The sequence below is a fragment of the Harpia harpyja genome, chromosome 1, assembly GCF_026419915.1.
Source record: "Harpia harpyja isolate bHarHar1 chromosome 1, bHarHar1 primary haplotype, whole genome shotgun sequence".
NCBI lineage: Eukaryota > Metazoa > Chordata > Aves > Accipitriformes > Accipitridae > Harpia > Harpia harpyja.
In genome coordinates this window covers 36770254-36793896 of record NC_068940.1, presented here as the reverse complement: position 1 = coordinate 36793896, position 23643 = coordinate 36770254, and the positions used below count along the sequence as shown (strand labels likewise).

General features: G+C 41.1%; 1 protein-coding gene across 4 annotated transcripts in view; it reads right to left on the bottom strand.

Annotated features, from left to right (window-relative positions):
• The window catches only part of BCAS1 (brain enriched myelin associated protein 1), a 57017-nt gene extending 34777 nt beyond the window's left edge, over positions 1-22240 (bottom strand). For all 4 annotated transcript variants that reach the window (XM_052787194.1, XM_052787204.1, XM_052787223.1 and 1 more), the window contains exons 1-6: positions 22149-22240; positions 16678-16751; positions 16491-16572; positions 6337-6920; positions 627-782; positions 12-56 (exon numbers count right to left, since the gene is read on the bottom strand). In XM_052787194.1, the coding sequence (XP_052643154.1) occupies positions 12-56; positions 627-782; positions 6337-6920; positions 16491-16572; positions 16678-16751; positions 22149-22239 (1032 nt within the window). In that variant the 5' untranslated portion in view covers position 22240. The remainder of the gene's footprint in view (positions 1-11; positions 57-626; positions 783-6336; positions 6921-16490; positions 16573-16677; positions 16752-22148) is intronic.
• Between the last annotated feature and the right edge of the window lie 1403 nt (positions 22241-23643).

Below are 23643 nucleotides of genomic sequence, written 5' to 3'. Positions count from 1 at the left end.
AATCTGCCTACCTTGTCTTCAGAATCACTTTTGGCTTCAGCTTTACTTGGGGAAACCTTAAATGTATTTGAGAAAAACAAACAGTCACACCCAACTCAGTCTTTCAAAAGGTCTGAAAGATCATATGTTTGAAACTAGCAGTTTTTTCTAGCACAAAGGTGAAAGAAATAAAAATATTGGTTTCCCACCCATGTGGGAAAATTTTATATTACAAATGTTTCTTGAGAACATGTTAAAGTCAATGGCTAAAATGAAAAATACCTGGACCAAAGATATATTATTTAAGCTTATACATCCAATTAACCATAGAAGTGAACTTTTAGAGCTATTACAACATAAAGTTTCATCATACAAAAAATCCTTAAGATGGCTTAATACCTCCACGTCTACAAGTATCTATGCAGAAGAGGAAGTTTCCAGAGTAAGTCATCATCACTTGGTCATAACTGCACTGTACCTACACATCTATCACTCTCAAGTCATTCTCTAAGGCATCTGTTTGGCTTCATTACTTCTCAGTGCCCTTGACAGCAAACATATTACATTTAACTCAACATGTCCACATGGGATTTTTATAAGCAACTTAAAGCATAGCCTAAAGATGAAAAGGAAAGGCAAAAGCTTACCAGTGTTTTAAGGAAACTCATGATGGAGTTATCTACTGCAGCAGCTGGTTGGGGGTTGTCTGGTTTTACCTCTGCCTTTTCAGGTTGCTCAGCAGTGAGACCACTGACACCTGCCAAGTCCTGCCGTAGGTCTTTTTGGTTGCAGTCATCTATCTCCTAAAAGAAAAAGGGTAGGGGGGTCAGGGGCAGAGTTTCCTCAGTCCTAGCTTGCTTAATTTCCAGTGGAATGCAAAAGTAACATTTGTGACTTGCATTATGTTGCTCCGAGAGTCACAACCCTAATTCCAACCATACTTCTCCAGCCTACGTATTCAGAACAATCGAGCATTTATACATCTCTCTCCCCTCTTTCCTAATATATTCAGCATTTGCTGTTGGAGGAACATTGTTCTCAGCTACCAAGTATAACAAACACAAGTAAAGTTGCACACGGCATCCCGAACAACACTGCTTTTCTCTTTTCAAGGCTGAACTTGTGAATAGGAACAAACGCTGAGATTTTGGCCTTTGATGGCTCAGTGTCTGATTGTACCATACAAAGATTGCTTCCGATATTCTGTATTCTGCAATTCCAGAAATAATTTTTATCTGGCAAACACAAACATGGTACAGACTAAAAGAAGGAAAAAAGCGACAACCCAAAGTAATTCTTCCGAGCCAGATGGAGCTGCCTCCTCTCTTCCTGGAATTACAGTTCCCAGAGCCCAAAAATAGTTTTCCAGTGCTCAAACACTCACAAGTGTGTAATACTACAAGTTATTCAGTTTCTGTTTAGATACCTAAACAAAGGTCTGTTTTTTAAAAAACTCTTCTTGGGCCAGTTTTGGAGAGCTTGGAACCCTTTTACACTGAATTTGCCTGCCATTCTGGCCCCTTTTGCCTTGAGCCTGCACAGGTAAAGCCAACACAAATGTTGTGCAGGAGGGAGCAGCCTGAGACAAGTCCTCATGTCCCATTCAGCACTTCCTTTTGTAATATTTAAGAGTACTACATCTGGCTAGTAATGTCTGAGTCTGTTACCAATAATCCTCCTCCCTTCTGTCTGTCTACATTGTAAGTAGAGGGCTGGATCTGTCAATTATTATTAAAGAAAATTGTGCCTAGCATGATGGTGGCCTCGATTTTGATAGGGGATTTGAGACATTATTGAACAGACAATCATAGCAGTGCCATAATTCTTCAGCAGAAGTTATCATCCCCAACTATTTAGACAGCAGTACACATCTGGTCACTTAGGAAACAGTGACTAGAGAAGCAGTTGTTAGGTTACTAGATGCTCAGATTACTCCAGAGGAAAAATCAGGACAAGAAATAAAACTGATGAGCCTGTCCAGGTGTCTCCAGTAAACAGCATCTTTGAATCACTGCTCTCAAAGACTGCACAGAGGTCTAAGCAATACCAACAGTTTCTTCCTAAGCTGCCAGTTAGACATAGTTGTTCAATGCCATTTTTACTCGGAAAAGTTAAAATAAAATTGTACTCTTGAGAACCTTTCCCTGTACTGGGCGATTAAAAAAATCACAATATTTGTATAGGACATATGTTTCTGTAGGTCACTAAAGGAAGGAGTAGACTAAAGATGCATAAACATTTTAAAACTTCAGAGGGCTAATTTGGCATCAGGAAAGTTGAGCATGGAGTGGCCAGTCTCCACGCAGCATTTAAAGAATTAAAATATGCAAGGTTTTACTTGCAAGAACAGACTTCTAATTCTCCACCCACTGTTTTCCAAGTTTACCCAGGAAGAAACACAGCACAGTAGTTCAGAGTGCTTCAACAGGCTATTTAGAAATTTCTTACAAGGGTCTAACACACCACTTTGTCCAGCTGCCAGTTACAGGCCAGAGTGGCTCCAAGAACAATGTGTCCCATGCAGAACATGCGTGGCCACGCCAGCTTCGGCAGCCCTGCTTCCAGGGATGCCATCTAAAGACCTCTCGTCATATGAAAAATGCTGGCTCTATTTCAGATATTAAATGGGCAACAAAGGCATGAGGCAAGAGACTAAAGAAGCAGGAGGCAGAAGGTATGTTGCTGAACAAAACTAGCTTCATAACTGAAGTACCTGATGCTATCAAACTCTTTACTACTTGATGCTAGCAAACAAAAATAAGCAAACTAGTTTTTACACACACAAGCCCAAGCTCTGGTGTTGGGCTGCACTCTGTTTACGAGAAAGGGATCTTTTTGCCAAGGACTGTAGCAAACAGCTGCTACCAGCAGCGGATACCAGCTGGGACAACTGCAAAGGTGACAGGTACCACCACCAGCGGCACCGGCCATTCCAGGTTATCTCCCTGCTAAAGCCACACTTTGCCTTGCAGAAGTGAAAGCTATTGCAGACTGTACAGAGCTTGAGGCATGACACCATCCAAAAATCCCTGAACTCCAACTCGCAGAGCACAAACGGGCCCCATAATGACCCATTACTGCACGAGGAGCCCTACACCAGGATTCCCAAGGCAAGGCTGCCATTAGCTACCGGGATAAAACTCAAATCTGGACTTTGAGAGATGCTGTGATCCATCTTGTGCTTTCGCAGGAATACTGCTGTAGGAAGGAGCACAGACTCAGGCCATCAGCATATAAATCAGGGAGAGATAATGTGGAGTCCTACAATATCACATTTTCAGAGGAACAAATAACCACAAAAACCTCTGCAGCAGCTCACTGCATAATATGCTACGCAAAGCCCCAGAGGCAAATAATGAACGAAAACTCTAGAAATAAGAGAAGAAAGTCAGCATTGGAAGTTAACAGATACTATGTAAATATGCAATTCATTTCTTTGAGGAGCCAAATTTAGAGGTGATAAACACCTTAAATACTTACACTGTAGTTTCAGCTCAGTCATTAGAAAAACATATCAAAAGAATGTATTCCTGCCAGCACTTTTGTTTGTATGAATCATGGCTCAGTGAAACATTTCAGGCATATAATTTATCTTTTCTTTGGCTTACATAGTAAATGCTTCATGAATTCATGAATTCTGTCCTTGTTTTAATTATGCTGTGTTCTGAATGTAGTTTTGTAGACCACAAAAATAAAGAGTGGTTCACCAAACACAGAATGTTTGTGCAGCTCTTAAGCTACAACTGTGGAGCCTCTCTCTTACTTACCAGCAATGCTGTTTGTTTTGTGTTGGCACTCAATTCAGGGAAACTTTGCTTTGCTTTTAGCTTTTACAGATACTACAAGTCATAATCCAAAAAAAAAAAAACCAAAAAAGAAACTGTTGGCAGCAATATCTGGAGTTTTAGCACAATTATTTGGTAACAGTTTGTAGTTACTACAGTAACAGCAATTAAATTAGACTTGGTCATTCTTGCATCCCACATGAGAACTAGCAACTTTAGAGGGAACAGAAGGCAACTGTGCTGCAAGGCAGAGCCACAGCCTTTGTTTTACAAATGGAGTTAAAGTAAGTTTGGCAACATACCAGCAGCGTTTAGTTGATATATTTTTCCCAGAAAAGGTCCTTAACTCCACTCCACCCTGAACATATACTCCTTTTCATATTTGAAGAATGAAAGACAAAAAATTATAGTCCAGAAATTCAAGGATAAGATTAAAATTTCACTCTCCCCTGTGATACAGTTCTGCCACTCATTTACACTGAGCAACTTGAACCCCTGTTTTTCCAAGTCCTCAAAGACTTGCAGTGGTACAGCTTTAAGCACACATGTGAAAGACGTACAGGCACTTTTTTTAAACAGGAGACCTGTCCTCAAGCAGGCCCCCAGGCACCACAAAGCTGTTGTGTGGGCTAGGATCCTGCAGCCACTTATACACATACCAAACAATCTACAGCTGGTGAGGGCCTGGGATTCCCAGGTTATTGCTATTAATGAGGTTCAGGATGTGGATAGGTAAAAGCTGAAGACTGGAACAGAATTCAAGATTAATATGCAAGCTAGGCATTATTGATATAAAAAAGCTTGATCTGAATGAGCAGTGCTTCTAGTACCTGTTTGAACTGGCATGATAAGATTTAGATCATCTTGTCCCATCCCCTGATGGTTGCTCATTACAAACACTTGCTTACTTGAGCTTTGCCAACATGACTGTTTGCTACCAGCAAATGTTTAACTGACTTCTGGTTAAAGCTACTTCACATTGTTATTTTATTACAGAGAGTTTCACACTGTACTACTTCAACAGCACAAACTGCAATCTAGAGTGTGAAAGGTCACAATCACAGCAAAATAGGAAATGATGAATTTTGCATTTGATTGTAAAAGTAACAATTCTTGCAAGCCACAGGCAAAACTTACTCTTTGTGTGTATTAGTCAAGAATATCTGCAGGAATTTAGAGTGTTGAAAAGATTCAGTCTTATAAGCTACAAACAGAAGTGCCAGTATGGACTGAATAGATTATTCATTCTGAATTATTCACCCTGTTCTGTTTATGTAGTGAATAACTTGATATTCTGCTAGGTTGAGACTACAGGTTCTTTAAATGCGCATATATAGCTGTCTGCAGTACTAGTGATGGGTGCCACTTTTGAAGGGCAACAGTCAAAAATGCAGCTGTTTAGTCTTAAAAATGAATCTTCAGAAAAATATTACCATTTATAAGTTTATACAACAAATGTGATCTTCAAATTTGAGAAGGCATAAGATAGAGAAGACAAGGTAGAAGAAAACAAATTGAAGAGACTTTTGGGGACAACCTGCAATATTGCCAGTACAAGCAGTGAGCATTGCGATCTATGTCTAACACTATTCAAAGCATTAGCAGTCATACAGCAGTCTTATTTGTAAGCCTGAACAAGGCCAATAAAAGCAGTTACTATTAAAATGGCATTTACACAGAGATTCTGATGAGGGAGCCATGCAACTAGGTTCTCCCTCCTGTTCCTGACATCGGACAGGATTTGAGCTAGATTGTCAATTAGTGTATACTGGCACCTCTCCAGCAGAATTAATAAGAGTTATGCCACTTATCCCCGTACAGGGGATGGGCTTTTCAGTAGTTAATTACCTGAAAATTAATCCTATAATATATTTGCTGATATCAAGCTTTTCAGGAGGTGTAAAATCTAAACTTATGTTTGTTTTCAGCTCCTTCCTTTGATTAGTGTGCTCTCAGATAAGTTACTTAACTTCTTATATCGCATTCTCATCCTGTAAAGTCAATTCTAAGGGAACATGTTTCCTTGACTAAAAATTCACAATAGCTAAGAGTGCAAAAATTGCTGCTGCATATTCCTTATACTGGTATGTAGGGTATGCAACAAGCAGCTACTGCTCAAGTAGTGACTATTTTAAGAATGGCACAAAACATGCTAAAGAACTTCTTTAAAACCATCTAGTGTCAAACTTCAAGCTCCTAAAGCATAATAAACAATTTGACTTTCAGGTATTTTTGCTTTCATATGTAGCTGCCTGCTGTTCATCGTCCTGGCAATCGGAGCATAAACACAGCTATCTTGCCCAAACCTTTCGTAGAAATACAAATGAATTTAAACTCGATGTCAGATGCCAGCATTTAGTCATGAGGCAGACATCAGAGCGATTACCAGTCCACCATGGGTTCTTCTTCCATACCTCCATTCAGCCCCCCCTGCGGGGCGTTACCTGCAATAATTTTAAGAGCAACACCGATTCATTCACACAGCTATCATGACATCAGGTTGTCCTGCGCTATTAGTATTCCTAAGAGGTTTCATTAAGAGTGAAATGGATATTCCTACTCAAGCACTTGCCTTCCCCTGCGGGACACTGTTTGATGTGCTCTGTAATCCAGCAGCCTCTTTCGCTGTGATGCACCCGTCAGGAAGGTCTGAAGTCTGCCTTTCCTCCTGGGTATCAATTTGCGTTTTACTCCTTTCCTTTCCCTTCTCCAGTTTGAAGATCCTGTCAAAGAAGGTTACTTGTTTCGGCTTTGAGGCAGCCGCATCCCCTCCCTCAGGTGTCACTGAGGCCGTGAGATCGATGTCACGAAGCGATGCTGCTGCCGGGGCCCGGGTCAGGTTTTTATGTGTGCCTTCCTCCCGCGCAGCTGCCGCGGGAACCTCCACGCTGTCACTTGGTGCTTTGTTCACTCCGGGCGCCTCTGAGCTGACATCAAGTTTCGCCGATCCAACTGATGAAGCTGTAGCTGGATCTTCAGTACGCCCTGGTACAGACCATGAAAACGCAAAGACAGAGCGGGATTTAGCAGATGGCAGAGCTCTCCTGGCAGCGCTCCCGAGACTCTGCCCGTCCGCGTCGGGAACGGGGCTCTGCTCCATTGTCTTTGGGGAAGAAACGGCCACATTATCCCGTGCAACACTTGCCTTTGCATCCACTACAAACAGAAGCATAAAACAGTAATTATCCAGCACAGCAAAGAAGTTATACTGGTTGTACAATTAATCGTGGTGACCTTGCTCTTTAATAAACTAATTCTGAAACGTGGAGCCTCGGGGAAGACCACACAGAGTGCAGCTTGTTTAGATACCCTGTTGTCTTCTGGTGCTAAATACGAGCTGCTGCCCATCTATCAGACCTGCCCATCTGATTTTCTTTCCTGTCATTCCTCACTGAAGTTGGTGCAAGTTTTATGTTCTCCACAGCCCCTCTCAGCTGCTCAGGTAACAGCCCAGGGTTTTGACTACTTAGCCCAGTGGGCATGCTGAGGATATTTTACTTTCCAATTAAAACTAAAGAAGTGATATGCAAAAAAAAAAAAAAAAAAAAAAAAAATCAATAAAACTTGAAAGTTCTATATTAATGTTACACTTTCCTCTGTCAAAGCTAAATGGGAAAAAAGAATGGAAACTGCAAGGGCCGATTTCGTTTCCTGGCTTGCCAAACTCCCCACAGGGCCGTGCAGTCATAATTCATTTCATTCATTTTTCCAACACTGTTCCTTGCCTTGCTGCCTACTCTCCATAGTGCAGTTTCTAGTTGCACTTCTCCTCTATTGTCTGTAGGTTAGTTTAAGCCTGATTTGGATACTTATAAATCACATCCGAGCCAGGCTTCTCATCCTTACGTTTCTGACTCTTTTTACCCACAAACAATATGGCTCTTAATCACATTTCCACCCCCTCAAAATTCTCACAAATGATTCCCCCTTGTGTACACACATGGCCATCACACTTCAGATGTGAAAAAATCTTTCATCTGAAAAGTATGTTTTCTGATTTTATATTACAATGGCCCTTTGATAATACAGCTGAAGTGAAAATCCCTAATGCTGTATATGCAGACAGGAGCAGAAGACTCCTGCTTTACAGGAGACAAAAGAAAAAGAAAAAAAAAAATCTTTCTTCTGTTCTGTGGATGGGAGACTGAATCACAGATTATGTGGTGTGAAACCCCAGTAAACAAGAGGAGGCTTGTCAAGAGGTAAACCTTACAGCTCTCCCTCAGCTTGAGCTTCTCTTCCCTACTTTGACTAGAATATATATCTGATTTCCCTGTCAATCATAGCCACAGATTTCAAGGATGCATTTAGATCTACGTAACTATAACTGTGAAAAACTGACAGTCTCAAACTGACTTGCTAAATTAGAATTTTAAAATTGTCAGGTTCAGTGCAAAATTGAAATTATTTCAAATGATAATTGTAATAGTCTAGTCAATATTATGCCCTTCACATTTTACATTAACAGAAACAAAACCCCAGATACCAACAAAACCTGACTAAAATGCCTGTATTCCACAGTACAGATCTTCAGTGTTCAGTTTCATTTTTTAAATTCCTTTTTAAGATAAGGAAAGCAGAACATTTCAGATCCCAGCTTGCAAAACTACCCCTTAGCTTTTCACAGCAAAATTACCCCAACTTTCCACCATCCCCCTCCAAGCATTTTGCATAACACACCAGCATCAGCAGGCACTGCCGAACACATGCCTGTATCCCTCTGATACTGTCCTCCTGCAGCAGTGCCCAAGGACCCTGGTCTTATGCAGGAGGAGGACAGAGCCCCAGCATCCAGCCGTGACATCCCCGTCCCCACTGGCCCCTTGTTTCGCGGTTCAGGGGTGGTCCTGACTAACAGGAGGTGGGAGCTCCCGTAAACCCCAGAGATGAGAAGTGCCGGAGTGTAGCGGCGTGCCAGCGTGAATCTCAAGTGACTTTACTGAAATACTTGCCAGCAGTGGAGGCAAGAGCTGACAAAGTAAAGGCTGTGGTGGCAGGATTCACAACTGCGGCCAGCATTTTACCACCTGTCGGGGAGCTGGCTCCTAACTTCTTTACTTCTAGCATTTTTAATCTGACATTTGCTTTCTTATTGTGTTTTGGGCCTATGCAAGCACGCAGAGCACCTCAGTACAACCTGTTCTGTCCAAGTAAATAGATTTTCACTTGTGTGTACTCTAATAGAGAAAATTTCTATCCCCGGATTCTCTCTGTTACTATTCATGCAAGAAAATAACTCACACCGGCAAGAGTCCTTTGCCAGTAATATTCTTCTGCAATATTTCATAAGCACCTATTTCAACGTACTGACATGCAAAAAAAAGGCACAAATAACTAGCTACTCAATCACCTGTTCAGCTATTCAGTCAGGGCCACTAGGTAACAGTTAGTTTCCTAAGCCTCCTGTAGTACTATATGAAAAAGTACTGAAGCACTAACTTCTAATTATAGTTGGAAACTTGGGAAGGAAGCAAAAAGCAAACCCTTCCCCAGCTAAAGAAAGCAGAAACAATATCCATTGGAAAATAATTGTAACAGATGCTGAACTTCTGCTTTATGTAACAGATAAAAAATGAAACACAGGAAAACTGTCTTTAGTATAAAAATAGGAATATAAGCTCATCATTAAGAAAACCAACCAAACAAAAAGTAGCTCATGAACCTATCAAGCTCCTTTTATCTCTAATTATCATGGAAGGAATGAAAGACCTGGAAAATATCACTAGCATGAGCTCTGCAGCGTCTCCCGTGTCAAAACAGTTCAAACTGTTTTGGGGAAAGTCTACTCAGACACCAGGCAAAGCAGATCCCACTACCAGAGAGGAGACACTACTGTGGCGGGCTGAACAGAAGAGTTTGACTCATGCCATATTCACAGCAAACTGTGAAGGAGAAAGGCTTTGAAATTGCAGGATTTGGATGAAAAGTGCCTGATATTTTTGTTTTTAGAGAGACACAGAAGTGCCATTCTTTCCAAAGTTATGCCACAATCCAGAGGCAGAATTAGGAATAGAAGCAAAACCTACCAAATTCTAGGCCAGGTCTGCAAGTAGATCAAAGCTGCTCACTCTGAATGAGATTAATAACTGCTCTGAAACTAAAATCAATATACAATTTACAGCACTACTGTTAGGTTTCATTCCATACTACTACTACACAGGCATTTTCCTTTCAAGTATTTAACAAAAGACAGTCACACTACAGAAGATTTGTTCTTCCTTCGCTTTCACTTCGTCAGGATGTGTTAAAAAGGCAATACTATAGCTGCACAAAGTCCCTCTTCTGTAAGAACACGCTCAAAATAAGGACATTTTTTCTAAAATTTGCTAGATAAGACACATTTTTTCCTTGACTTATAAGAAAAACTGTACAGATAAGAGTAATGGTTAGTGCAATGTTATGTCAATGCCATTTCCCTGCTCAGAATTGCTGACAGACTTTCTCCCCTTTCCTTTTGTATCCTTGACTTTAGCATTTTAGGCAGTTCCATAGGCTGAGAATGAAGAACAGCACTGTTTGCTGACACAGACTGGGACCAAGTCTGCAGAATTAGCACTGAATTTTAAAAAGCAAGTACTTAGGTTTTGATAGACAGAGCCAGCAAATAAAATATTATAATGGACAAAGCCTTAAGGCGAGCACAGGCCATGTGAGCTGCAAAATGGACCATATAGGTATGGAATTATTTCTCTTCATTATGGGAGCTAATGTACCCAGAAGCCCATGGGCAGGCAGAAGAGCTCAGAAAGCATCGGTGTAGAGTGCCTGCAGCAAAGCACCTATTTCACATGTTTTTGGGACCAAGACGCAGCACTCGGAGGGAATGGCAGATGCAGGCAGGAATCCTGAGGATGCTACTGACATGAAAGAAAGTTCAGAGCCACCAGTCTGACATAAAGGAAAAGGCTGCCCAAGCTTTTGTCAGCTGATTTGCTTTTGCTAATCAGTGGGAATATAACCAGACTTCAGCCTGGTGCACATAACAGATGGCAGCCAAACTCCCTCAAGTGGGACCAAAAGCAATTCTGTCCAGCACTTCCAGATTGCCTTCCCTCCTCCTTCACTACAACCCGATTTTCTCTGAAGCTTAGTTTGCTCTTTTTATTCCTGGCAGCAGCCTAAGCCACATACTAGGTAGGCATCTATTTTTGATGCTCAGTTTGCCCAAGTTAAATCCTTCAAATGCTTTCTTGAAACATGCTCCTTTTCCTTAGCCTTTGATTGCTAGTCTGGTTTCAGCAGTTATATGCACCCTCATGGCTAATACTTACACACAGGAAACATATAAAATAAGGTCCTGTGATGTCTTACATTGGCAGCTTCTCACCTCCTGCTATTTATCCTACTGACTCTTTCATAGTGCAAGTAATATTTAGCTGTTGAATGAGGAACAACTTGAATTGGCAAGGTCTTCAGCATACATATCTCCTCCTGTAGGCCACTAGCATGTGAACATGCATTAAAATAAATGCTAGGAGAAAATCTTTTCTGATGATGTTGCTTTTGACAATAGAAAAAAAAAGTCAGTTTTGTTTTTGTTTTTTTAAACCAAACAAGCCATTAGCTACAAATACAGTTTTAACATCTTTGACTATTTTGAAAACAAACCAGTTACAAACAGATATTTTGCTTAGCAATGTATTTATAGTACCACAGCATTATCTTGTTCCCTGGAGTTCAGATAATCATGGAGACAGTGGATTTTAATGGCCAGGAAGGAGCCATTACGGGCTACAGGGCAACATTTGGCACTGAAGTCCATCAGTGTAGGCCAACACAATGGATTATAATAGCCCTGAATGAATTACTGTAGCAAATACTAGGCTTAAAAATCTAAATACCTAGCAACAAAAAGCTAGTTTTCTAATTTACATCTCTGATATATTTTTACAGATATTGTGTAGGTTAATTTTTTCCTTCTGTTATTTAGAACTGAGTTGGTATCATAATGCTACAGTAGATGTAGAACTTTCAGATCTCCCAAGTATACCTTGTGTTTGTGCGGGAGACCCCAAAAAACTGTTGTGGCAAGTCTGAGTTTTCAGGAGCATTAAAGAATTCCAAAATAAGACATTTTCCCCCTTTCTTATGAAAAAAGATACTAAAATTATTTTGCAATCTTGCTCAACTATCCCATGCAAATAAAGTTGCCAGTACATTTATGTTCTAAGAATAATTTTCTTTCACTGTTAAATAGCATTGTTGTTTACCCAACAGATTTACTGGAATTAATGAAAATGGAGAGAAGCTAGCAGCAAGAATAGTAATGATCATTCTTCAAAAAAAAAAAAAAACCAAACCCCAAACCACAAACAAAACTAAAATGCCTTGTGTTTCACACCTTACAGGCACACAGTTATTGCAATACACCCTTTCTGTTAGATACTGGCTAGTAGCAGATTTTGCTGAATCAGATTTATCCTCTGGAATAAAGGAGTTGCATCTTAACTGAACTTTTCTTCCTTGTGTAATATTTCTTTTTATGAGCAGGTCATTGTTTTCATCTGCATGTAATTGCCACCCAAATACAAACAATTTTTTTCCCCATTTTGTCCTCTTGATACATTTCTGCTCTATGTAGTGCAAATCTCAGAGATATATGGCTTTTAGTTCTGGCCTTCTTCCCCGTACCTGTTGTCTGCCAAGTACTTATATTAGTTAAAGTTCAAAAAGGCCAACACAAAACATTAGGAAAAGTCAGGATCAAATATGCTATCCTTTTGCTTGCAAAGCAACATGTCATGAAGTAGCAGTAAGGGCACCACTACTCTTTAAATGGCATTACAGGAAGAGAAGATGGATGCTGGCACTCGGTACAATGTCTGCAGCCCTGATAATCACTAGGAGCAGGAAAGGCAAGTCATGGAAAGAATCCCTAAGTCCACACATCTGTCAGCCTGTTTGAGCAGAAGCAGCAAATGTAGGGAACCAGTCGCCAATCTTCTCACCCAGATGTGAAGCAGATGGTGACGGGGCTCTTCCAAATAACATTACTTCCTTTGGTCATATTAAGTTAACTCTCTGGATTCTTTTTTCATTATATTGGCAGATATAGATTTCATAGACTCATTTATCAGCTATACCATTTAATGCACAGCACATGGTCAGATCACTGGCAATCACAGAAATGCAAACTAACAAGACAAAGACCACAAACATACATCTAACACTATTAATAAAATCCTCTTGCTCCACTTGCCTTTTTTGCAGCTCTTTTGTCTTCTCCAGAAGTGCTCACTTTATGACCATAAAATAGATTACAATACTATTTCTTGCATTATTTAATTTTAGAAATACTATCAACTGCATTTTCTATAGGAACAACTTCTATGTCCAAACAGCACTTGCACTTTTATTTCAGCAAGACCTTGATTACATTACACAAACCAGGGAGATTTCAGTCATATCTAAGTAGTTAATGATTTTAACTGCTTTTTAAACATTAATAAAGTTAAAATATAAGTAATATCACACAAGACAGTTCAATTTTTCAACTTGCTACTTAAACTGATTTAGTAATTGCATTAATTAGGTAATCCACTTAAGTAAAACAATGCCATATGCTTCATTTTATATATTAAGAGTAAAATGTACACTTATTTTCTAGGTCTTCAGACAGTGTAAATCATCTGGCTTTTATTTACTTCCCAGAAATCTGCTGGTGTAAACCAGCAGAAACACACAGCTACAGGCTTTTATTTTCTAGTAGGCAACTGTTTAAACTGACTTATTATAGCTTGATGGCATTAGGAAATTAGCCATGGAACAGAGATTCTAAACTGTAATCAGTACCATCTGCATATTGCCATACCAGTCTTTGATTATTTTTGTCTAAGCTTAGATTTTTTTCAACTGGATGTAACAGGCTGAGGGGGTTCTTTTAACAATGAATAATAAAATAATATTTTCTTTCCTCACAGAGATTGGATAAAATTGTTGGGTTTAATTGTATTCTGAAAACAGAAAGAAACCCAATGCAAGGAAAACACTGGTAAAATTAATGTGGCTGAATCTGCAAAGATGTGAGCTGAAGCAACACTGCTCCAAATGAGTGCTGCAGAAAAAGGCTCCAAAGCCAACAAGAGGTGGAAGGAGAAATTAATGAGGTGCTGAAAGGTGAGAAGAGACACACATCTGTAGATGAGAGCAATTACCCATGAATATTGGGAGATAACTTTTCAAAACTACTTGGAGCTAAATTTTTAATGCTCAGGCCATGTAGTTCACACCAGATTTTCAAGATGTCAGCACTGGAAGTGGAGCTCAGGTGCTGACAGGCATCTTTCCATGGGGAGCCCAGGGTCCAGCCTGCCACTGGTGTGATCACTCCAAAACTTGGTTGCTGTCCTGCTATGACCACCACCCAAATAGGTCTGAAATGGGATGTCCTTACTGAGTAGCAATTTACCCATACCCCCACCAACTATGCAATTTCTAACACCCACAGTTTATACCTAATAGGGGCATATCGATTTTATTTCATTAGTGTACAGAGAAAGAGAAACAAGTTGTCATCACCCCCCACGCTCTAGTTGCCCTGGCAGTACTCGAGTTATATCTAATATATCCTATAACAGTAACAGGAAAGAGGTAGTCAGGATTACAACATCAGTCTTGTGACACAATTTGAATAAATTCTGGTAAATAGGACTGACCTCTTGGTAATAACATCAGCCATGCTGCATCCCCAGCTGTCACTTATCTAGCTCTATAAATTACTGTGCTATAACCCAAGTTCTCTGGAATTCAAACACGTGCAGTTGACACAGTTAAATTTTGTTTACAAAGATCTCACTGCAGATTAGACATGCTCTGCTCTCTTCAAGAGAGTCTACTACCTCTAAAATGAGGGCAAGGTAGGTTTCCCTATATGAAAGGTACCACTAAGGCCCAGCTTAGGATCAGAAGTGGCATTTCACTGCAAAACCTCAGGTCCAGAGGCAATTATGTTGTAACAACCTCACAGCAGGTATAATTGCTACTGAAAGTATCAGAAATATGGCTTCACAAAAAAACGCAGAGGTGGTTCCTAAGATTTTACGTTCCTGTGGATGAGAACATGTAGCTAGGACCTGGATTTTATTTTAAATTTTATTTCATTTTTTTGTAACCAGCTTGCAAAGAATTTTGTAAAGTTTTATTAAACTGCGCAAAACACCCCAGAAGGCCAAGTGCATGCAGAAGGTTTCAAAAGAATGTCTTTTATTGCAGTCACTAAAATAAGTCCCCCCAAACCAGCTTCCTACTCCCTTCTTTTTCCCTTTTTCAACTTAATACAATATTACTCTGTGCTTTAAATAATTTATACTAATACATTTCTTTTGGGCTTGCATGATTCCATCACCCTTTCCTACACTCAATATGGTAACAACCTGGGGCACTTGGTAAGCACCCCTTAGAGTCATGTAGGTAAAATGCCAGATCAGCAGGGTGAACTCCTGTTGTGCCAACCTCAGGTATCCCTTGAAACACCTTCCTCAAGCTCCTTACAAAACTTAAATCAAGTGAGACGCATTGAGCTCAATGGTAAGCGGCTCAGCATTACCTAGAGCAATACAGTAGTCATTTTGCCGGCCCATTACTGTCTTAGCTCCTCTATCCATCCCAAGTTACTCCTTTTCTGCAAAGCTTTGTACTGTTCTAGCCTGCCTAACTTCAGGCATCACTATTAGGCAATTTGGGGATAGACCCTTAAGTCTACGGCACATTGTTGATTTCTTTTATAAATAGAAAATTATAGGGGCTCTCCATATAAACAGCCCAGTTTCTGTATAGTGCCAGAGTTGTGCCCACCGTGACCAGAGAATGGGTTTGGCAAAGCAGCCTGATCGACAGCACAAACATTTGCCTCACAAAGGTTACTTTTCCACAGTAGTTGGGGAATATTTTAAAGCTCAACAAATTCAGTTTCTAGCCTACCTAAGTTTACTTTTTAATGCATTCAGTCCTCCTCCCCCCCCCATTTTTTTTTTTTTTTTATAGTCTCCTACACTGGCTCCAGACTATCAGTTTCCCCACCAGTGGATATTTCAATCTGGCATCTGAGCACAACATCATCACTTGGTAACTCCCTGCTGGCTGCAGGGATGCCATGACATTATTTAAAGACAACTTGCTCTCCCTTCCAACACATGAACTTCTCTCTTACTCCAGTCTGCAAACCAGCATTTCATTGTGTCCCCCACAAACACAAAACCTCACTAACAGGCCACTGATCCTTGCATTGGTGCCATTGCTACATCATGCCCCTTTCAAGAGCTCCAATTTGTGCTCCTTGCAGCAACAATTCCTCCAAGGCTTGTTGGAGGCACTATTTCCACCAGAGCCCAGGCAGATGTAGTTTATCACAGGACACCCTGAGGTTTGTGCAGCAACCTGAAAGGGACCAGTGCCAAACCACTCCTGCCCTGTAAAACTTCATGCTAACCAAAATCTTCAGTCCATAAAACCACTTTTTGTGGACCAGATGCAGAACAAAATTCTTAGAACAATTAAACAAACAGCTTCCAGAGTACTTTGAAAATGTTTTCCTATTTTACTTTTTGTTATCTTTAAACTTTCAAGCATCTGAAAAGCCACATCTACTGATTCACAACTAAGAGTTGAAACATGGGTTCATCTTAATTTGAGACCATGCACCAATATTTATTGTTGCTCCACTATAAACCTCTCTACCTGTCTGGTGGCAAAAGAAGTGCAAATATGCCACCCTTTCCCAGTACATACCTTCACCGTTCATTGCAGGAGAATGAGTCTGAACAAATGCTGCAGATCCATTTTTAATACTGTCAGGAGATTCAGATAGAGCCTGAAATAGCAAATAATACAGTTCTTAGGACCAGATACATCATGGGATTTAAAAACTGCAATATGCAATAGCCAGGGAAGGTGAGAGTGGGCAGTTCTTGCTTACCTGATAGCTCTTTACTGTGCACATATCGTCTTCTTCAGCTTCCTCTGGGACACTCATTGTATTCCCCATAGTTCCTGTAAGATAGAGGAAAAAAACCCCAAATAGCCCCTTCCTTCTCATTAGTATGAATTTGTCACCTAATTCAAATTAAGAAACAGCCAATGGTGACAGACTTTGACAGGCTGTTTAAATTCCTAATGAGCCCCAGCTCCTTTCCCAAAGGTACCTGCCCTAGTCATCAGTCTCCACCAACCAGGCTTTCTCAAACCCAGTTAAGCACAGGGGCTTGCAGCTCCTCACTAAAAACGGTACAAGCTAACAAACTTTTCTTGTTTGTTGAGGAAAACTGGATGCAGTCACACCTGCAGCATTTGTTAGGACTCAGTAGATAATAAGATGGAGTTAGCAGCAGAATAAAGAGAAGACGACCAAAATATATGAATAAATTACAGCAGCTTGGTGGGGATTTATATTTTTGCTTGGGTTTTATTTAAAAAAAAAAAGAAGAGAAAAAAGAGGCAGCATGTAAAGATATCATGCATGTAAACTCTGAAAAATTAGGCCCTCTATGTCCTGCAGTTATGTATAACAAAACCTCTGGGGAAAATTCTCACCTGTGGCTGTGGAAGTATTTGGCTTGCTCTAGACAGCTTTGCCAGTCAACTGCAGCTCACAGAAGTAACCCAGCTACATTTTCTTGGCTAGTTCAAGCACTGCCAAGACTGTAGCTGCGGCAAGTCAGAGGCAACATGAACCAGCCACCACAGCATTTGTCTGTGGTCCTGGAGGTGTTTTTTGAGCATCTTGTGTTGTCACAGGTGCAGCACTACTGATACCCAAACTATTTAGTTTAAAATGGCTTGCTTATGTTCACACCTACTGGAGTCACGGCTCTCACTACAATACAGGCATAATCTTAGCTAGTTAATGACTATTAGTCCATAGACAATTCAACACTTAGTGAAACTGTTCTGATTTCTTTAAACTTTGGTTCAGGAGCAATGTATTTGATTCAATTTTAGCCTTTTTGCTGTGTACGAGTACACACAAACCTGTTGGGTTTTTTGGTTTTGTTTTTTTCTTTTCTTTTCCTCTTAATTTAAAATACATTTATGTACCCTCTGAGCTTGCTATGCTTTAGGACTGTAAATTCTTTGGGGCCTGTCCTGGTTTTGGCTGGGAGAGTTAATCTTCTTCCTAGTAGCTGGTATGGTGTTATTTTTGGATTTAGTATGAGAATAATGTTGATAACACACTGATGTTTTCAGGTGCTGCCAAGTAGTGTTTATACTAAGTCAAGGATTTTTCAGCTTCTCATGCCCAGCCAGCGAGAAGGCTGGAGGGGCACAAGAAGTTGGGAGGGGACACAGCCAGGGCAGCTAACCCAAACTGGCCAAAAGTATACTCCATACCATGGGATGTCATGCCCAGTATATAAACTGGGGGGACTTGGCTGGGGGGGGACAGATTGCTGCTGGGGAACTAACTGGGCATCAATTGGTGAGTGGTGAACAATTGCATTGTGCATCACTTATTTTGTATATTCCTATTATTATTATTATTATTGCCATTTCATTTTTGGTATTATTATCATTATTAGTTTCTTCCTTTCTGTCCTATTAAACTGTTCTTATCTCAACCCATGAGTTTTACTTTTTTTTTCCTGATTCTCTCCCCCATCCCACTGGGTGGGGGGGAAGTGAGCGAGCAGCTGCATGGTGCTCAGTTGCTGGCTGGGGTTAGACCACGACAAGACCAAACACACTCCCTGCAACATGGTTGAAGGGCAAATCAGACTGAAGTCAAGAGGAAGGTTCCTATTGTCTTCGGCTCAGGATATATATGTATATATACTGTTAAAACTACACAGATAAACAATAAGGAGAAACTATTCTAAGGCACACCTTGAAGGAGTAAGGTCTCCAAAGAGAGGAAGGCAGAGGGCTGGAGCCAGCTCCAGCCTCAGTGCTCTTCCTGTTGGATGTCCTGCACAGCCACCACGGGTACCAAGTGCTCTTCTGTTTTATTATTGCTCTGGTTTATGCCTGTATGAATCAGTGAAGGTGCTGAGGTAAGGATGAGAGCAACTTCTTTAGTGTTTTAATTAAACAACCCTTGGCAATTGGAGAAAAGAAGGAAAAGAGTAGTTTTGCTAAATCTTGCTCACTAGAATTTGAATGCAAGAACTGGGAGCAGCTCTCCTTTCAGCCCACAGCCCCAGGTGTCTGCTTCCAGTTACTATTTACAGAGCTCAAGCTGGTTGTGGTTTTTTCCTAACCTCAATCTACAAACCTTTGCTTTACAGGGATGGTCCAGATCTGGCTTCTATTTTGTGCTGCAGCTAAGCTGGGCCTCCCTCCAGAGATGGTTATTGTTCTCTGCGAAGTGCCTAATGCTGCGCTGAACGGCCCCCACTGATGCTGAAACATGAACTGCAGTGGTGTGCTGCTGAGAATGGCTGCATAAATAGTGGCTGTAGGACTGAGCCTTGATTTCGGAGTGCAGAGTTATTTTACAGGGTTTTTATCTTCTCAGCTGATATTTCCACTATAAATCAGAACTTCTGATTTATGGTGGAAAACAGCCAACATTTCCCCATGGATGTACAATGGCCTCTTGTCCTTGCTATGTAATTCTGTTTCCTAGCAACTTTAAGCATTATCCTATCGGAAGAGAAGAAAACAAGATTCAAATCCTACTGCTTAGTCTCGATGGTAAATCTGGTTGAATCTGCAGGATTTACTTTTGTTTTCCATTTACAAGGCCGCCTGGTTTATGCCAGGAGACAACTTAAGCAGAGGATGGAGTATTTGCAGGTTACGTGCCTCCTTTTTCACATGTGCTGTCAAATCAGTACATATCTACAGGGAGTGAGAGAAACAAATTCCTTTTTTTTATTTATTTATTTTGACAATGATTTGTAGCTTTATTCTCAATTGCTCCAGTTTCCTGTTGATGCAACTCTACTCACGTCAGGTGAGTTATCTTTAACTGATACAGAGCAGAGATCACAGGCTCTGGTCTCTGGCATAGGTTGCTCTAGGAGAGATTACCCATTCTCTACAGTGAAGTTTATAATTCTCACTGAAATAAAACACACACAGTGGTCATGTGGAATTTTTAAAGATTTTCACTCACCAGAACCTTCTCTTGCATAGAAAGCTGGACAAGACTTGGAGGCTATTTTTGCTAAAAATGGGACAAACTTGCTACATAACCCTCTGGGGAATATGATCCCAAAACACCAAATGCAGTTCTCCACCATGCACATATATAATATGTCTTCAGACTTTTTCCTTCCTTGCAACAGTAATTGATTATTGTATTGCACTGAGTTTTACACTGTATGAGCGGTATTACAACTGCACGTTTGGCATGCTCTGGGGCAAAGTGGCTACTGAAGAAAGGTGACAAGTCTGTGTCCATTCCTCTGGGTACAGAGCTCAGTCAACCACACAGTCTCACAGTCCTGGCCCAGATCCTTCAGTAAAATTAGGAAGATACGTATGTGTGTGCTTCTGCCCTATTTTAAAGAAAAAATGAAAGGTCACTGCCACCTATAGACAAAACTGAGTATCAGCAGAAGTGATAATACACACATACAAAATGGTATCACATTGGCAGAGTTTCAAGTTGCCAAGCAAGTAATGTCACAGCTATTCGTTGCTGCCATTGCATCTAGAAATTGCTGCTGTAAAGACTATTGCACCTGATTGCACTCATATATGGCTCTAGAGCTGCATAAACGAGCTACTCCAATTCTGTCATTAACATAAAATGGTTACGTTTTTCCCAAAGTGTTCAGGCCTCTAGTTTATATGAACAAATCCATTTTTCTCTCATTTGAAACACCTTCTGTTGAAGCTAAAATTACTAAATGTGGAGCCAACGAGGTTTTCTGAAAAATAAGGGGCTCCCACAAAGCTCTCACTTGGTGTCTTTTTTCACCAATGAGTTTACGAAGACTACCATTTTGAATGTGGGCTGCCAAAAGCTAAGCACCAAGCCCCATCTTGGCACCCAGCTAAAATCCTCACAAGCAAACAGATTTGTAAAAAGATGCTGAGGACTCCCAGTGTGCAGGGACTTGCCTGAGAACTGCGAGTCTTGGGGAACTCTCAGGATCTGGCCACATGCTTGTTTCTAGTGGGCAGAATCAGACATTGTCAATCACTGAGGACCTCTGTCCAGCTGGGAACCCTACGCTATCTCTTGGGATGCTGACTTCGAGTCTCCATTGGGTGGTTTTCGTTTGTCTTGGTTATTAATCATGGTGATTTATTAGTGGTACAATCACCAGGCAGGACCTATTTGTGTCCTTCGTTCTATGTCTGAAAAGCACAAAGCTGGTCTCTGTAGTAAGCTGTGAGTATGGAGCAAACCTCCACTAGACCTGGGAGGTGTTGTTGACAAGATGCCTATTTTATGAGAGGAGATTTGACAACATTTACAGAGACAAGACAATTTTCAGAGACTGAGAAAGGAAAAGAGATGATCCTGATGCAAGAACTTTTTTCAAAATGAGAAGAAAACCCTTAGAAGTAGAGAGGAATGGGATTAAGCTCATTCTCATCCTTAGGTTTCCTTTCTAGATACAGTTTTTTTAATTAAGTTTCAAGCTTATTATCCCTGCGGGGGGGCTAATTCAGACCAGCTAGAATGCAGCCTGACTGGTTTAAAAAGGAACATGAACTACCAGCCTCCAGATCAGACACAGCTCTGAAACAGTTCCTTTCCCAAATTATGCTCCACTGCTTCTATTGTAATGCAGAAAATAATCCAAAAGAAAAATTGTATTTTTTAGATTTTTTTAACTTTAGATGAACTGTAGTGTGCCCCGAGCATGAGCTCAAGGCTTGGTAAAATTCTCCTTTTTCTCTCACTCTCAAAAACAATTGTTTTGGTCCTGGCAGAGTGGTAAAAACTTTGAAAACTATGAGAGAAAATTATGACAAAATCCATGATCTACTGTGTACTCTGGCTAAAGCCAGATAAGCCTGACCTTTCTAATGTACTGACCAACCTAGAATATTACAATCGCCTGTGTCACAGTGTCTATTAATAAAAAAAGTACACAATTAATTCTTCACTAAAACTTGCCATATGTTGTACTTAAATGTCAGAAAAAATAATCAACTTTACTTAGTTCTCTTTGCAACTCATTTCATTATAGATATGTCCACTCTGCAGGTGTCGGGGAAAGACTTAAATAAACTTGTGTATATTCCAGAGGCAGAGGAAGGACCTAGCATGCGTTAATTCATGCAAAAAGCAGCCTCCATTATGGCCGCAGGGCAAGGACTGGATCCTCAGCTCTTTAGACTGTCCCTGCCCTTTCTCCTGCCTCTCGGAAAACAGGTGAACATGGGCACGTGTCAGTGTCCAGCTAGAAAAGCAGAAGCTCCTGCTCTGATTCACTTGGAGACAAGGAAGGACTAGCAATAGGACAGAGTTTTAGAAAGTCTCCTTACCTTCCTTCAGTGCAGCTCTCAATTGCTCTCCTGCAGAAAAAAGATAACTCAGACACGTGTTGGGTGTGATGAAACCAGGGGACAAATGCATCTGAGCATCGTCAGTGGCTAAGGAGGAGAAGCGGACACACAATAGACAGCAGTGAAGGGACAGGGGAAGGAAAGATTGAGATGACTCACCTAGAGCAAACAAGGAACACCCAAGAACAATATGAATAGCAACCTGGCAGCTGCCCGTGCATCCAGGACATGCAGAATTACAGTCCTTAAGGCTCTAGGGGCAGTTTTTAATACACTTCTTTCAGCCACTCTGCATTGTAGCCAAATGGGAAAAGCAAAATAGTTCAAACATTCACACCCTGGGCTTTCAGGGAGGGACCAGTTCAACAGTGCCGCAGAGGTGAACAATCCCAACCTGGCTGGTAGAAACGCTCTGTCAGAAAGTTGATCTTTTTGTTCTTCTGTTCTTTTGCAGAAAAACCCGGTGCAGAGAAAGGGAAAATTTATACCAGGCACTTTAAAGCCCAGACAAAATAAGCGAAGCACTTGCAGGAGCTCCCAAGATCATTTAGCACAAGAGCACATGCAGGACTCTGCTTAAGCGTGGGATGGAAGTGGCAGCTGAAGAAGAGCAAAAGCAAAACCCAAGGAAAGCCAAACCAACAGCAGCAGCGGGAGTTACCTGGGGGAGGGCGGCTGGGGCACCCAGCACCCCTGGGAGCAGGAGCTGGTCCGAGCGAGATGCTGCTCGCCCAGCCCCACGGCTCTGCCCCTGCCTCTGCCGCCCGTAATCAGCCCAGGGAGTGCTCACAAACACTGGGTGCCAACACACAGAGGGGTGGAGTAGTCCACCTTCCTAGCCGTTCTCAAAATATTTTCTGGTCTTGAGCATTCTGGCCACCCAAACCTGTTCAAATACATACTTGACTTTATGGCTGCAGGGCAGCCCAACACAGACACTCTGTTGTTAGAAATCACGACTGTGCTGAACACCTAAAAACCCCTTCCAAATACGGATTTTTCCGACAACGGCAGAAAAAAACAAAGTACATTTAATGACATGACTGCTGTAGTCAAAGTGGATCTTAATATCCTTCGATAATGTGCAAATGACTAAGTGTTTATATTTTAAACCTATTGTCACAATTTATTGCTCCCTTACGTGAGTCACTAAGCCCACACTCAGACTGGGGGTGTCTGGAGCAGGAAAGGCTTTTTGTTCTGAGTTTTCACACCACCTCAGCCAATAATACTTGGTTTCAGGAACTGGGGTTCCCACAGGCTGTCATAATACCAGCAAAAAAGTCCTTATTTTATAGTTTGAGAAAGCGATAGCAAAGAGTTGTGAAAGGCTCACACAGGGTGATACCATAAACCAGTTTGGGGACTGGCTGGAGCTCCTGTTGCAAGGCTCAGAGAGACCGTGCTCCTCCCCAGCACAGCTGGTGACAGCAGCAATGCTGTTAACACTGTCATGATGTGAAAACACTAAAAG